The sequence below is a fragment of the Dermatophagoides farinae genome, chromosome 1 (genome assembly GCF_024713945.1).
Source record: "Dermatophagoides farinae isolate YC_2012a chromosome 1, ASM2471394v1, whole genome shotgun sequence".
Lineage (NCBI taxonomy): Eukaryota > Metazoa > Arthropoda > Arachnida > Sarcoptiformes > Pyroglyphidae > Dermatophagoides > Dermatophagoides farinae.
The window spans coordinates 4,659,065-4,674,886 of record NC_134677.1 but is presented as its reverse complement, the minus strand read 5'-3'; the positions used below and the strand labels follow the sequence as shown (position 1 = coordinate 4,674,886).

General features: G+C 29.0%; 1 protein-coding gene across 1 annotated transcript; it reads left to right on the top strand.

Annotated features, from left to right (window-relative positions):
- The first annotated feature begins 434 nt into the window (after positions 1–434).
- Positions 435–1,306, top strand: LOC124491565 (frizzled-5). The gene is made up of 2 exons (XM_047054234.2): positions 435–972; positions 1,030–1,306. Exons 1-2 carry the CDS (start codon positions 487–489, stop codon positions 1,039–1,041), a joined length of 498 nt encoding a protein of 165 aa, XP_046910190.2. The 5' UTR covers positions 435–486; the 3' UTR covers positions 1,042–1,306.
- The last annotated feature ends 14,516 nt before the right edge of the window (positions 1,307–15,822 follow it).

Sequence of the window (15,822 nt, the reverse complement as noted above, 5' to 3'; positions counted from 1 at the left end):
TTTATTTTATTATCGCAATTTCGAAGCTAGAATTAATTCATTTAGGTTGTTTGAATGAATTTTTCAGATAATAAAATCACTCTTTAAATAATTAACGATTTCGTTTCATCGGTTGCCCAGAATCAAATTATCGTAATTTGAGAATTGAGAAAAAAAAATCTCATTGGACTTGATGTTGTTTTCTATGCAGCCTTTTCATTGAAATTTTCTTCTTCTTTTCTTTAAATTTTCAAAATTTTTATCTTTTAAGATCTTTATCATCATCATGATTTTTGTTAAAAAATATCACAATTTAAAAAAATAAATTCTTTTTTTTTGTATCATGAAAAAATCAACCAATCAATTGATATGATTACAATTATCACAAAAGGCATAAATGTTGGTGAAAAATATGAGTCACTTATGAAAAGTTTGTTTTTTTTTTTGATTAAAAAAAAATTACCCTTGTCAATCCTATCAGGAACGCCACCAATAAAGGTCAGCATAATGAGCAGCAAATTTTTAGGAAATTTTAGTGAACGGTTATTGGTCATAATGATCTTAAATTTCTGGTACTATGATCCAAATGTTTATTTTTGTCAACCAATGGCTATACTTTATGATAAGAATGTCCGAAATCGATGTGAACCGATCATTATACCAATGTGTGCAAATATTGGCTACACACATACATACATGCCGAATATATTGGAAATGGAAACTCAACAAGAGGCTGGCCTTGAAGTACATCAATTCTGGCCATTAGTTCATGTAAATTGTTCGGAAGATTTAAGATTTTTTCTTTGTTCCATATATACACCCATCTGTATTGAAGATTATGTTGGTTATATTCCATCTTGTAGATCGGTCTGCGAAAGAGCCAGAATTGGATGTGAACCTTTACTCTTACAAGGTGGTTTTCAATGGCCCGAACAATGGAGGTGTAATAGATTTCCGATATACGGAAATCGTATCTGTATGGATCCAAAAAAGGTTCGAAATTGAATATTTATCCACAAAAAATAACAATTTCAATTTTTTTTATTGTAGAAAAAATTTTGAAACAAATCTTCTGAAGCGTGCGACATCTTTTGGTCTTAAATCACATTAAAAAAATTGTTATTTTTTAATTTTCGAATTCTGAATTGTAACTTTTTGATATGAGATATTTATTACATTCCTTTCTTGTGTTTGCGTGTTCTATTCAAGCCATATAATAATCTTGTTTTTTTTCATCTTCATGAACTGGATCGAAATCACTTAACATTTGTTTTCATGTAAGTCGTCTTATTTAAAATTGAATCAAAATAAATTCTTTCGAAACTAAATTCATGAAAGTATCATCGACACATCAACCGCTTATTCATATCAATGATTTTTTCATGGATAAAAGAAATTCAATTTTCAATTTAAATGGATCTTCCCTGCGGTGAATAAATGTTTTCGATTATTGTGGTGAATAAATATTCCATCATAATTCTAGAATTTTTTTTTGTGCATTTGTCAGCTGCGGTGACAATGATTTCACTCTTGTTTCATTTAAACTTTATTATGGTCATAGTAAATATTAGCAATCTAATTGTTTTTTCTCGCTTATTTAGCATCATAAGACTACCCGCAGTGAACAACACGAAAAAAAATCCTAAATTGATCAAAAAGAAAATTGTTTTGATTTCTGCTTTATTTAATGATACTATAGTAAATAATAACGGTCATTCTATCCTAATATGAGAAAAGGTCGTATATATTTTGATTGATTGGTTTGTAGTGACCAAAAACCACATTCTGTATATGATAATATTGGGACCAATAACTAATGAAAATAAGTACTCTATGGAACAAACACACACACACACACACACCTTATATGTCAATTGAATTTTGCCAATATCGAATACCCAAATATACGCATTAGTATTAAAGCAGTAGATAGATATCCAATATTTTTTTCCAAACTTCTCAACCGTGGTTGAAAGAAAAGTAAAAAAAAAATTTTTTGTCACTATATCATGATCACAATTAAATCCTTCCTTTTTATTAGAAAAATAAATAATCAAATGAAAAAACTATTGCAAACACTACATCCAGATCCACATGTTTTCATCACAGATATATCCATCACCACTGGTTTGTTGGTTTGATAATTCATCGTGTCATGTTTTTATGTGTATATGTAACATAAGCAACAAAATTTACACTTATCGATAATAACAATGAGAATTGGAAAAAAAATCCATGTCATGTTCCCGGAGTATATACTAAAAGTAAAACAACATGAATCACTAACAACCAAAAAAAAAACCTATAGGATCCTTGTCCTTGTCTTTGGTATTTTTATATATATATGTAACAAGTTTGTTTGTCTATCCCTATGTGTATTTTGTTGTGTGCGTGTTATACAAGTTGTAAAAATTTCGATTTCGATAGTGATTTGGCTCGATTTATGTGTTTGAGCCACGTATTTGTGTTATATTATAATGTAGATATGAATCTGTTTTAACATTTCCTCTTTATGTTCCAGAAACGGGATTTTAGAAGACAGTTGTTTTGTGCTGATCAAGCAGCAGTTTGTTTGTAGCTGAATGAAAATTGAACATTTTTTTTGACTGACAAATGTCAGTCTTTTTTGTCATTTGTCATGTTTCATTCATAGGTTCTTTTTTTCTCTCTCTCGATTCCATCATAACCATATTTTTCATATAAATCCATTGCGAATTTATTTTCATTTTGTCTATTCAAATACATTTTTTTTCTCGTTTTTGTCTGTTTGAATAGCCAATTTGTTAAATTTGTCTCAATGACAAAAACAAATCTAATAGAAACAGCCGTGATTGGCAACCATGTGACACTTTTTTCTTTTGGCCAACCAATAATTGATGTGATCCAAACGTGTTTGATACAATTTTTCACGTGCATTTTTTTCTTTCAAAAAAAATCATGTCATACATTCATATAATACTGCATAACCAAAAAAAAACATGATTTTTTCACATAGTTCTTGTTATCAAATTTGTTCAAGATATTATCACACACACACTCACACACACCTTATAAGATACTGATCTGTTATCGTTTATAAATGATTGATACATTTGTCACATTGTGTACGTTGTACCATTTTCACTATTGGGTCTATTGATCTGTATCGGTTCTTCATTTTTTTTCTCGTCTTTGTATTCATTCGGTATAACAACACAAAATACTTTTGTTATTCTAATTTGTTCAACGTGATTCGATTATGGACCTCACACATACCCATTTCTATTGAGGCCGAAACGAAAAAATCAATTTGTACAATTTATGAATTCAATTTGAATTCACTTATTATATATAGATTCATTGATTGAAAACCTGAATAATAACAAATTGACTCATACACACATTGATTCAACAAACTTCATTTTTTTTTTTTTTTTTTTGGTTGTTCGTATAGTAAATTTGAATCTCAAATTTTGTTCTTTTATTTTCATTTTGAATAATTTTTTTTTTGACAACGTTGACAAAAGAATATAAATGTGTAATGAATATTTCATGGATCAGTATATTATATATGATATGAATGTTGTTACAAAAATTTATTTTATTTTATTTTTTTTTCTTATTAAATTCATGTCAAAAGTTAGAATTCAACTCATTCAAGCGAACAAATTTGATGAACTGAAGCGACAACGGATGATGAACTGAACGGCCCGAAAACGTCTTTGTTCCGCTATTTGGTTTGGTTTGGTTTTGTTGTTGTTGTTGTTTTGCATCGAGCACGATTTGTTGTTTTGACTTGTTTTGACAAATTCATTCAAGTGAATAATAATAATGACCGAAAAAAAATAAATATTCTAGCTATGTTTTTTTTCCTTTGGCTTTCTTTAGCAGTTTTACAAAACGTAACGAATCATTTCATGGCTAATCGACCAAATCTATTATGATGATGATGAGGTTGATAATGATTCTTAGTGGTTTCTACTACTTTCTGACTATTCGTTTTTTTATCCTTGAGAGAGAGAAAAAATCATAAACACACACATTCACATAGTTGTAATTAAAATTATGTCCAGATAATATATTAATACCGATTATAATCAAGTGATTTATTTATATATGGTATGTAATAGTTAGACACTGATTACAGACCGCAAACAGAATTCTAAAAAAATTGTGATTTATAATTGTAAAAGGATTTTTGAGTTTTTTTTTCTGAACTACACTAACTGAAAGTAAAAATATTTTAATGTAAAAAAAACATTCAGAGAGTAATTTGATCCGAAGCGAAAAAAGTCAACAAGGAATCAATGCTGCAATAACACTAGTAGTTATAATGTGTGTGAGCCCCTAAGTGGCCGTAGCCTATCTGAAAGCGTGAAAAAAAAACAGAAAATCTCCATTGGGATGCTACAATCATGAATGTCTATGATTCCAATGTCGATGTTGTGACATACAAAAACAAAACAAAAAAAAAACGGATTCCATTGGGATTATTATCGTTAATATTAGTGTACACACACACACACACAAAGACATTTGTATTATTCATTCTCTGTTGGGGTGTCATTTTCATTCAATGTGCTCATTGGAGACCGTGAAATGATGAATGTCATATCGTTTATTGGTTGAAATTCATCCATATATTTGAACCAAATTTGATATTTCAATTTCAGTTAATCAGTGCATTTGAACGTTTGTGTGAATATTTTGTATATATGTGATATTCATATTATTATTTGCGAGAATATTTCGATAGTGATGAAAAAAAAATAAATATATAGGTGTTATAATGTCAAACCGAACATTATATGATCAGTGTGTGGTCAAGTTTTTATATAATTTACATTTTCAATTCATCCGGCCAATTTCATATTGAATAGGTTTCTGTGTGTGTATATGTTTCAACGCATGTGAAACATATGTATTTTTTCGGCTTCATTCTATCAAAATTTCATGATTGACAGTTGACGGTGGTCTTTTATTTTGAAGAAAAATTTTACGTTCATTATTCAACCTGGAAAGGATCAACCTTTTGTTAATCCTAGATTGCTCATACACACATGACCAATTTGTTCATAAAATTTTCATTTGTACTACATAGCCCACAAAAACACGTGAGAAATATAATCTTTCTTACCTGGTTTTGAATAATAATAAGAAGAGAAAAAAAATCATAATCACAATCCGATAGGATAATAGTTTTTGTTAGAGGTGAAAACTTGTTAACGTTTTTTTTTTGTAGCCAAAATCTTGTTTCGTCAAAAAAATGACATTCATATTCATTCGTTTTTTTTTCATCTTTTCATTCGATTTAAAATGATTTTTTACGAATCTCAAAATTGATATCAATTTCATTTTAAATGCAAATTATAATCCAATAAGAACATTTTTCCGTTCACTTTTTGCTATGATTTTTCCATTAACATTTTTTTCAATAACTGAAAACCCGAATTATTTTACATTGGATTATGCCAAAAAATTGTCAAGTTAATGGTTTGATCTTCACAGAATTTGAAATTGACATAGCAAAAATTATACTATAAGGCAATGTCATTTCATAAAGCTTTTTTTCTATTGGTTCATCGAACATCATTTACTTTATTCCAAATGGCTTCATCATAATCGTGTTTGCTCATTTTAGTTTTACGAATTGATTAGGTTTTATCGATAAATGATTGGTATCAACTTTCATTATTGTTGGTAATATCGTATCTGATAATCATCATCATCATCATCATCCTTATGATGTTGTCCATCAATTGTATAACAATAAAAGTTTTGTAGTCAACATCCATTTGGACTGTGCAAGTTTGTTTGTGAATTGATCTGACCATCAATTCTATTGATTCATTCATGGCCATCACCATTAAAAGCCCATTCATTTTCAAGTGGCCACTGATCGACATTTGATATTTCCAATATATTGATCGATTCATCCATTAATTGACAATCTTTTAAATGATCTGTTTCCCATTCAATCATACTCTTATTTATTCTATTCAAATATTGGAAAAAAAGACAAAAATTAAATTTTTTATTCCAATAAAAAATTAAGTAATTTCATTTCAATTGATCACATTTTTCTATATGTCAATTCTTTGCCATCATTCATTCATAAAATATAATTCATACAGAATCCATTGATTGTACCATTTATCGTGTGTGTTTTGTTGTGTTTGATTAGCTATTTTTTCTCTGTTTATATTTGAAAAAGGATCATTGTTTTTTTTATTACGTCATTGTTCCAGTTATGTGTCAAAAATCTGCATGAATATAACAGTTAAATAAAAGAAGATATAAGATTTTTCCAGAATTGAATTGGCCATAGTGAATTCATTGATGAGAGCATAGAACCAAGCCAGCCAGCCAGCCAGCCAACCAACCAGAATATGTTAGTTATTGGAAACACTACAAGGGTACACTTTCATCTCTCTTTCTCTCTCTTTTTTGCCATGGCCATCGTTACCAGTTCTTTTCACGTTTTTCCAAGCTCTAATGTAATTTTCATGTACTTTTCAATTTGCTTCACTTCATCATCATCATCATCATCATCATCCTCGGTGTATAGTCGCCTCTTTATTGGACTTTTGGCTGTTAGAATTTTCCCCATACTCTTTTTGATTTAGTTGATGATACGCTGTCCCTTACGGGACAGTCACATACACAAAAAAAACTTTGGAACAATTTTCTGGAGAAAAAATTTCCAAATAATATCCATCCGATAGCCAATATATTCTTCATTTGTATGATAGAAACGAAAATAAATATTTTTTTTTCAATATTATTCTCAATTTATATTAGCGGATTGGATATATTTTTTTCAAACTTATTGGAACTTGTCAATGTGTGTGTCACTGATACAGTTATTTGATCAAAAAAAAAATTGAGTGAAAATAACGAAAGGTATTGAACAGGCGGACACACACACACACACACACACATGACCGGTGAATGAAAAATAGCAATCGAAAAAACTAGAGAAAAAAATGAAATAAAATTCTTTTTTTTTCAACAACATCAACGACATGTTTCGAAGAGATATTTTTCTACTTTATTTCGATCATCATGATTATCGATTTTTTCCATTTGCAGCTGCTGGACAATACGAAATCGAGCTTATATCATAGAATTCCAAAAAAAATGTCATGTATATAACATGTAGTTTTTATTTATGATGTTAGCTTTGAATTATATTTTTTTCCATCATAAAATGAATATTCATTCGACGGAAAGTTATTGGCCAGATTCTTAAATTTTGTTTTCCAAAAAAAAAAAAAAAAAATTCCAAGATTTATTCACAGATGGATTTTGAAATCATTTCTTTTATTTTTTTTCCTCAATGGCTCATGAAAAACATTGGTAGGCATTGTCATTGTAAAATTAGAAATAATGGTCATTTAATGAATTATTTATTGATGACTGAAGTAAAAAAAAAACGAAACAATTGTTTGATTCTTCATTCTTTGTGTTATGGGGATGAGATCTGATATTTTGTTTGTCTATTTGTCGATTCTTGTTGTTGTTTTTGTTGTTTGACTATACTTATTTGGTACATCATATTCTCTCTAGGGTTCTGTTCAAACAACAACATCAATGTTAATGTTGAATGTTCAACAATGAACCATTACAACGATACCGATATGACTATATCTCTTCAGATAAATAGTGAAAAAAGTGAAAAAAAAATTGTCAAGAACTTTGTTTGTTGTTCACCAGCATTAATTTCAGTAAATTCTTTATGGCCATTATATTATGCCGCCAAACATGAATACAAACATGTTTTATATAAATAAAATAACAGCAACTTAGAGAATGTAATTTTAACTTATAAAACCATATATAAAGAGAGATATGTGGTATATATGAGATCTATATTTGAAATTCGAGTATTGGATTGAAAATTCGGATTTTGTTGAGATAAATTTTCATTGACATTGTGAAAAACCTTTTACAGTTTGTTTGTGTGTGTGTGTGTGTGTGTGTGTGAGTGCTTACAGCACCTCATCCATGTTTATTTGTTTGTTTTGTCAACATAAATTAGTCGATTCGTTGTATTGTCATGATTGTTACGTGTTTTTACTATCACGGAAATGGCTCCCGATTTTTTTTTTTAGTTTTTCTATAAACGACAAAAAATCTATTGTGTGTGTGTAACGTTTATGATTATATAATAATAATATAAATACATTACATGAAAGCAAATGGGTAGGCCATTGAGAGAAACAAAAAATTTTTTTTTTTTTTTGCTGGTAAAGGAAGCTTTTTGAATTTGGTTCGCTGAACTTGTTATATTCAAGTTGTTGTTGCTGTTGTTGTTGTCCCATGAATCTAGATCGTGGTTCTTTGGTTGCACAATCGTCGCGTATGTATGTTGTTATGTAGTACATATCGAAATTGTGCTACAAGCAAAAGACTACAATAATTGCAACAAGCTTTTCGTTGTTGTTGTTGTTGTCGATTTTACTATCTTCAGATAGATTGTTCAATGTTCCAAAAACATTTATACAAGCAAACAAACATTTTTGAACATCAGCCAAAAAGAACATATTTTAATCGGTGACTAAACAGCGATAACGACAAGAACATATTGTGTTTTTTCTATGTTCTTGTGTTGTCTTTTCTCATACAATTATTCTTTTTCCAATGTTGAATCTTTAACAACAAACTGAACAACATGAACAAAATGATCTAACAATGACATCGAAAGATCGACAATGACAAAGACATTTGTGAATGTTTACTTGATTTTGCTAATCATTCGATTATCGATTGATGACTTCTTTGAATTTCAACCATTCAGAATGTTTTTGTATGAAATTAATTTTTTTTTTGTTTAATCATAAATAATTTTAATCATCATCATAATCATGAGCTTGACATTCAAAGCAAAACACCGTTAATAATGGTCTTACAAGCCATTTCTATTCTTATTCTAAATAGCCTCATTACCATTATCATCTCACAAACTCTCTATCGGTTTCTATCGCTTTTTTTCTCTCTTTATCTCTCACTTACTATCGTTCTTATCTATGAATAATCATCAATGACCGAAAATGACTAAAAGCCATCAATCTTTCACCCGTCTTTGGAATAGAAAAAAAAATAGTTCCCCCAATCTCATTTTTGTTTGCATTTGCCAAAATGAATTGAGCCGATGACCAGAAAAAAAACTAGAGTCAATTATATTCCAACATTTACATACACATGAAGAGCTTGGTTTGTTTTGTAATCACAAGTGAGTTTGATATTCGAGATGCTTATCATATCGAGGTGTTCAGTTTAGGTGAATATTTTTTTTTCTATTCATTTCCCTCTAGATTTTTCAATATCCAAATGGATTAAATAATGCTGTCGGGTCATTCAATCCACACACACACAATGAGATACTATGAGTTGATTGATAATAAACGCTTGGATCATTGGGATTTCAGACAAAACAAAACAAAACAAAAAAAATGACTTCTATGCCATATCGAATCAAACACCAATCAAATATTAGGTAGAAATTGGACAATAAAACCGAAAATACAGTAGCCTATTAGAAGAATCAAAGAAAGTAAGGAAAAAAATAAAAATACGGAAATCAACGGGGAATCAAGCGAAATACCCTATAGTCAATATTTGTGGCTGGACCATTTTTTTTTTTTTTTTGTCATATCATATTATCTATCCGTATAAAAAGAAAGAAAAAATATTAATAATTATGACATACGCACATACATACATGATAAATTATATGAATGTTCCATTCTGTTTCATTATATTTATTATTATTATTATATGACAAATGATGATGATCAACATAATCGAAAAAAAAACTTTGATAATATGAAATCTTATCTGTTAATCATTGTATGTATTTCAATAATTAATTAATCCAAAGAATCATCAAGAGATATAAAGATAGTGAATGGAAAAAATCGACACATAGATTATCAGCAAGAAAAAAAAATGGGACACGAAAACAATGTCTGTATCATGTTTTCATTTTATTCTGTCGAAAAAGTCATATCAGATCTAGTAAATATATATATATTTTGTAAATGTTCAAATCATTTGCTGACAAATGGTTCAGCAGTCATTGGAACTGCTATTCAATTAAATATATCTACATTCCATGATGATGATTTCGACACATAGCCAATGTGAGCATAGAGTTGTCATTTTTTTCATTTGGTCAAACTTTTTTTTTAGTCATAAAGAAAACAACAATTGCTGTTTGATCAATTAATTGAATTTTTTTCTCTCTCATTGACAACAACAAGAAAAGATCATTTCTTTTTTGTTTCGTCGGTTAGTCTCGACAAAGATAAAATTCTTTAGTTAAAACAGAAACCTGATCATCCTTGACTGATCCATTTGGATTGAAATTGAATTCAGAATGAATGAGTTTTCTTTTATTTGTATACAGTTCTAATCAAATTCATTACAGTATCAAAGTTACGCCCATAATTTGTCATTGTTTCGAATCATGATCATTTTGTTCGAATAAAAACGTATACGATGGTGATCAATTCTTTTCAGCCAAACATTCTTCATATTGACGCATAAATTTATTTCAGAATTTCTGATTCAAAATGAAAACTTAAACCGGTGACAGATTGCTTTTGCAAAAACATGTCAGTTCAGTTCAATTCAATTCTTTGAAAAGATGTTGTTACTGCTGCTACAGTTGTCGATGTTTGCTGATAATGTTGGTCTCTTATTTTTCCCTAATTTTTATCATATACACACAATTACATAGAGTGAAAGCCAAAAATAAAAGTTTAATTAAATTATTTTCGATATAATGTTACGACCACATTGTACAATATCTCGACTGGAGATTCTCTAGTATAATATTATCAACAACATGGAAAAAAAATCATGGATGATATAATATAAAGAAGAATAACAGATTGATGATGAGCAAGTTATTATTATTATTATCAATGTTTTTAGAATCAAAATGTTGTATATAACTGAACTATACATGTAATATATGTAACGAATCGAACATGCCATCAATGAGATATTATGTGTGTGTGTGTGTAAGTTTGCGATTGTCAATCCAAAATTTCTTGTAACCGAACCAAAAAAAAAAAAAAAAAAAGAATTGTTCCTAATTTATATCATCTCGACCCTATTCGACCAACAAAAAAAAAGTCAAACATGTTAGACGGGCATATTTTTTGACATTTTGCATGCCATAGTTTCATGAAAATAAGAATGTAATGCCACATTGCACGTAATAATATGTGTATGTTTGATATATTCTATCCAGCTAATTTCAAAGTTTTATTTTTTTTGTCATTACTTTCATTCGTAATTACTGTTAATTTTATTCGTTAATTAATTAATTAGAAATTTATGTTTATCGAATAAAAAGATTGTTGTTTTTAGAATTGTCAAAATTGTTATTCAATGACACAATGTCAAAGCATGTATTATGAACAATGGCATGTTTACGTTAAAATATCTGAAATATGTTTCATACTGTTTTTGTAATGATTCAAGATGGATCGACCTATCGACCTTGTCAACATCATCATCATCATCATAATGATCATTGTGGCCATGCACGTGACTATCATGATATGATGATTCAACGATCACAATCTTATTAGTTGAAAATTTTTCAGATTATTGTGACAGGAAAAAAAATTAAAAACTACAATATTTTTATTCCATGTGAAAGGTTATGGTTATTATTATTATTATGAATTTATGATTATAACGACACGTGATACACGTGTTAATTACACTTAACACAGTGGCCCACCAAATATTTTTATGATTATGTTGTAATCGGAATAGCCAAAATTGCCAAATGAGTATAGACAAAATTCTTATGTGTTTTATGAAAGGTTATAAAACCAAAAAAAAAAAAAAAAAAAAAAATTCCACGCCTCATAAATACACAAAACAGAAACCGATAATTTTTTTTCTTCTCAATTTTTTGTTTTATTGTGTTAACAAATAAAAATTGATTGTTTATGCGCGCGTGTATGAAATGTTCACATTTTCGAGTGGCAACATACACACTCACTTCTATTGACAAACAGTGTGTAAAAACATTTATATATATTACATTTAAAGGCAAAACCAAAATCTAAAATAAAAATCTTCATCAAAAAAAAGTGAATAATCCTAATCGTATGATGTACGCGTATGATGATTATAAAATAAAACTATAGACATACACACACACACACACACACACACTTAAAATCAAACAAGAATATAATTAACGAATGAAATTGAACATGAGAAAACTTTTAAAAAATAATGTTTCAAAAATAGATCGTTGTCATTGATGATGATGATGATGATGATTGTTTTAATGCTTTAGGGCGTCAATATAGTGTTGTTGTTGTTGTCGTCGTCGTCGTCGTCGTTGTTAGCATCAAACACAAGAATCACATGAACTAAACAAATGAATAAATGTTTTTTTTTTTTTTTCGTTACAAAGTTAACTTGTGCAGATCGATCGAATTTCGATATATTTATTTTCATCTTAGTGATGATTTGAACGTGACATTGTGTTTGTATGCATGAATTTTATGCAATTTCCAACATTCAAGTGTTCCGGATTTGTTTTTTTTCATGTTCTATATCTCCAGGGGCTTTTTTCAATGAATTCATTTTCATGAACCAGCAACGAAAAAAAAAACGGATCTCGAATGTAAATATTTCCGATTCGAACCAGTAAGGAAAATAGTTACGCATATTCTTTTGTTTATTTTCACTTGGCTATAAATTCTGGGAATTAAAAATTGAAATCATTCTTAATTCTGTTTGTTTATCTGTAAAGACCATAACAAATAATTTTTATTCTATTTGTTCCGTAACGATTCTATCCGGACAAATGGAATCCATCAAGTATTTACCCCTGTAATGTTGGTTTCAAATATCTTTATTTAAATGTTTATTGGAATCGTTTAAAAAACACTAATTTGTTCACATGAGAATCATAATGAACCTCTTTGATGACTAATATCATCATACTGATGATGAGAACATCATACTTTGTTATATTTGATTTTCATGTGAAAATGAACAAATGTTTGTTCCAAATGGGAAGCAAATGAAATTGATGGAAAAAATACAGCCCAAATTTTTTTTTCTCCTCGTTGGACTATTGTCAGTCATGTCAATCACTCGAACGGTCGATCCAAAATGATGTTATTGTTCACCATATTGCAATGGCACAGATATACACTCATATATATAGCATATATATGATTGCACTCGAATTTGATGCCATGCACATATGATGCTTTATGCCGGTTTTTTTTCTTCATTTTTTTTTGTTTCGTTTTTGTTTCCGAAAGCTATACGAATTTTTTGGGAAAAATTTTTTTTTTATCAAATATTGTACGGAAAAAAATGAAATGAAATTGAGCACTCACAAAAAAATTCTTGAGCCGTTTTAAAGTGGTTTATATTTTTTTTTCTATACATTTATATGTGAAAAAATATATGCCAACAATGACATCTGTGGCTATAATAATCATCATTGACATCATAATCGTTATCATCGAAATTGGATTTAGATCAATATATATTGAATATATAAGAATAATATTTGTTCAAAAATAATATATTATTATTAGCTGAGATCGATATGAGAAAGAGAGAAAAAAAATAACTGACTTATCCACCTGATATCTATTCCATTCCATTTTTTTATTTTATTTATGTCAATGGATGCCAAAAATATCGGTTGGTTGGTTTATATCATCGGTCATTTCTGTGGTTCTTGACTTTTGAACTGAATTGGATTTTCTCCATAGATGACTTTGAATTTTTCTCGATTTAATAATAATAATATTATTATAAGCGTGATTGCAAATTCGAAATATCTTTTCTCTTTTCTTCCATTGTGTTACTAGTAGTGTTTTTATTGTCCTCTAATATTGTCCGAATAGTGTATTATATCGAGTACAATCAATTCGATTAAATTGGCATTCTTCATTCATATACTAATACAGTATTCACACATATATTGTTTAGTTTCAAACAAATTTCAGTAGTTGCCCACTCAAAATTTTTTTTTTACCATTCTTGTTCTATTTTTATTGAAATGAATCTCGATCAACTGACGAGAAAAAAATAACGAAAAAAAACTGTCATTAGCTAAATTGAATGAAACGGACCTAAACTTTTCTTTTCTGGACAAATAAAATCTGGATGAAGACAACCGAATCCAATCACCTTCTCCATAATAATCATCATCATAGCAAATGTATGTGCCTGATTTTTTATTCCTCCCATTTTGTCCATCATCCGAATCTCCATCAGGCAACCAGAAAATCAGTCAAACAAAAATAAATTCTATTCGAAAATTCTGGAAGTCAAACCGCAAACCATTTTGTCATTCTCATTTTTAGTGATCTGACATTGACAGCGCGTTAAATAATTTTTTTTCTTTCTATCCTCCTATTTTGGCTTCCAATATTTTCTTTTATATCTAAATGATGTATATCTGTGATAATCACATACACACACAGTATGGACCAAAGTCCAGCATATACAAAACGATGCAAAAAAAAGAAAGACTAACGATGGCCGATAATTGACATTCACTATCATACTGCTGCTATTGGTTTGTTTTGCTCTATTTTGGTTGTTTTCCTTTTCGCGAATAGATGGATGAACAAATGAATGGATTCTCCTCCCACCACCACCACCATCAATGATTATGATCATCATTGAAAATTCCATTCATCTGTGGAACAGAATAATGATTGGCTTCACATTTTCCCCTAGTCAATGATTATCCCCTCTGATAATGATGATGATGTTGTTGTATACATTAAAGTAAACCTTCAAAATGGTCAATAGCTTGCCAGTGTGATGAAATGAAAATGGAAGAAAATAAAAAAAAATCCAAACATCAATTAGAACCATTTTTTCGGCATTTTTTCTCTATTTTCTTCATTTTATCGCTATATGAAATTTTGTCCAGATTCATTCATTTATTCATTTTTGTTGTTTGTCATATGTTTGTGTGTGTGTGTGTGTGTGCATTGATTTCATACATATCTAAATCATTGTCCAATATTTATTACATTCATACAAATAAATAGTCGTTTAGAAAAGAAAAATCCTGTACCAAATGGATCGGTTGTTTAAGCTCGACTGGGCGTCGATGTCTTGCAGCGAACGGAAATATTTTTCTCAAACATTACATCGTAATAATACAATGCACAATATACCAGGCCTGTAATATCGATACAACACACAAACAAACATGCAAAGCTTATGTGGAAAAAAAAAAGAAAAATTGATTATCATTATCATCATAAATACTTTAGACGTGCTGGATGCTGGTTGTTTATTTTCATTCGATACCAATTGTCATTTAATCCAAAAAAAAAAAATTCCATTTCTCTTTCGACTCTGAAAATAAAATGCATTCATTTTGTTTGAAATCATTTTTGTTGTTGTTGTTTTTCTGTTGTTTATCGAATTGCAATTCTATTCACAAAAAAAATTTCTGCTTTGACTTTTAACTGGTAAGAAAGAATCATTTTATTTTCAAATCTGAATTCAATCTGATTTGATATTCAATATTCGCAATTCAATAATGTATACAATCTCAATCACACGATTGTCATCATCGATATTGTTGTTGTTGTGCACATAAACAAAATTGATTATTATATACAGAACGATCGTTAACAAATTGAATGAATGGATATAATAGTAGCTCGACAAACGAAACAAATTGTTCATGAACCAATGTCTTTCTTCTCGCATACACAACAATAGATTCTGGTTTGAATACAATAACAAAACCTCGGCATTTTCAAACAAACATTTTTTTATATAAATAATGGTACCGAATATAAATGATTTTCATTGGAACAATGAATAAAA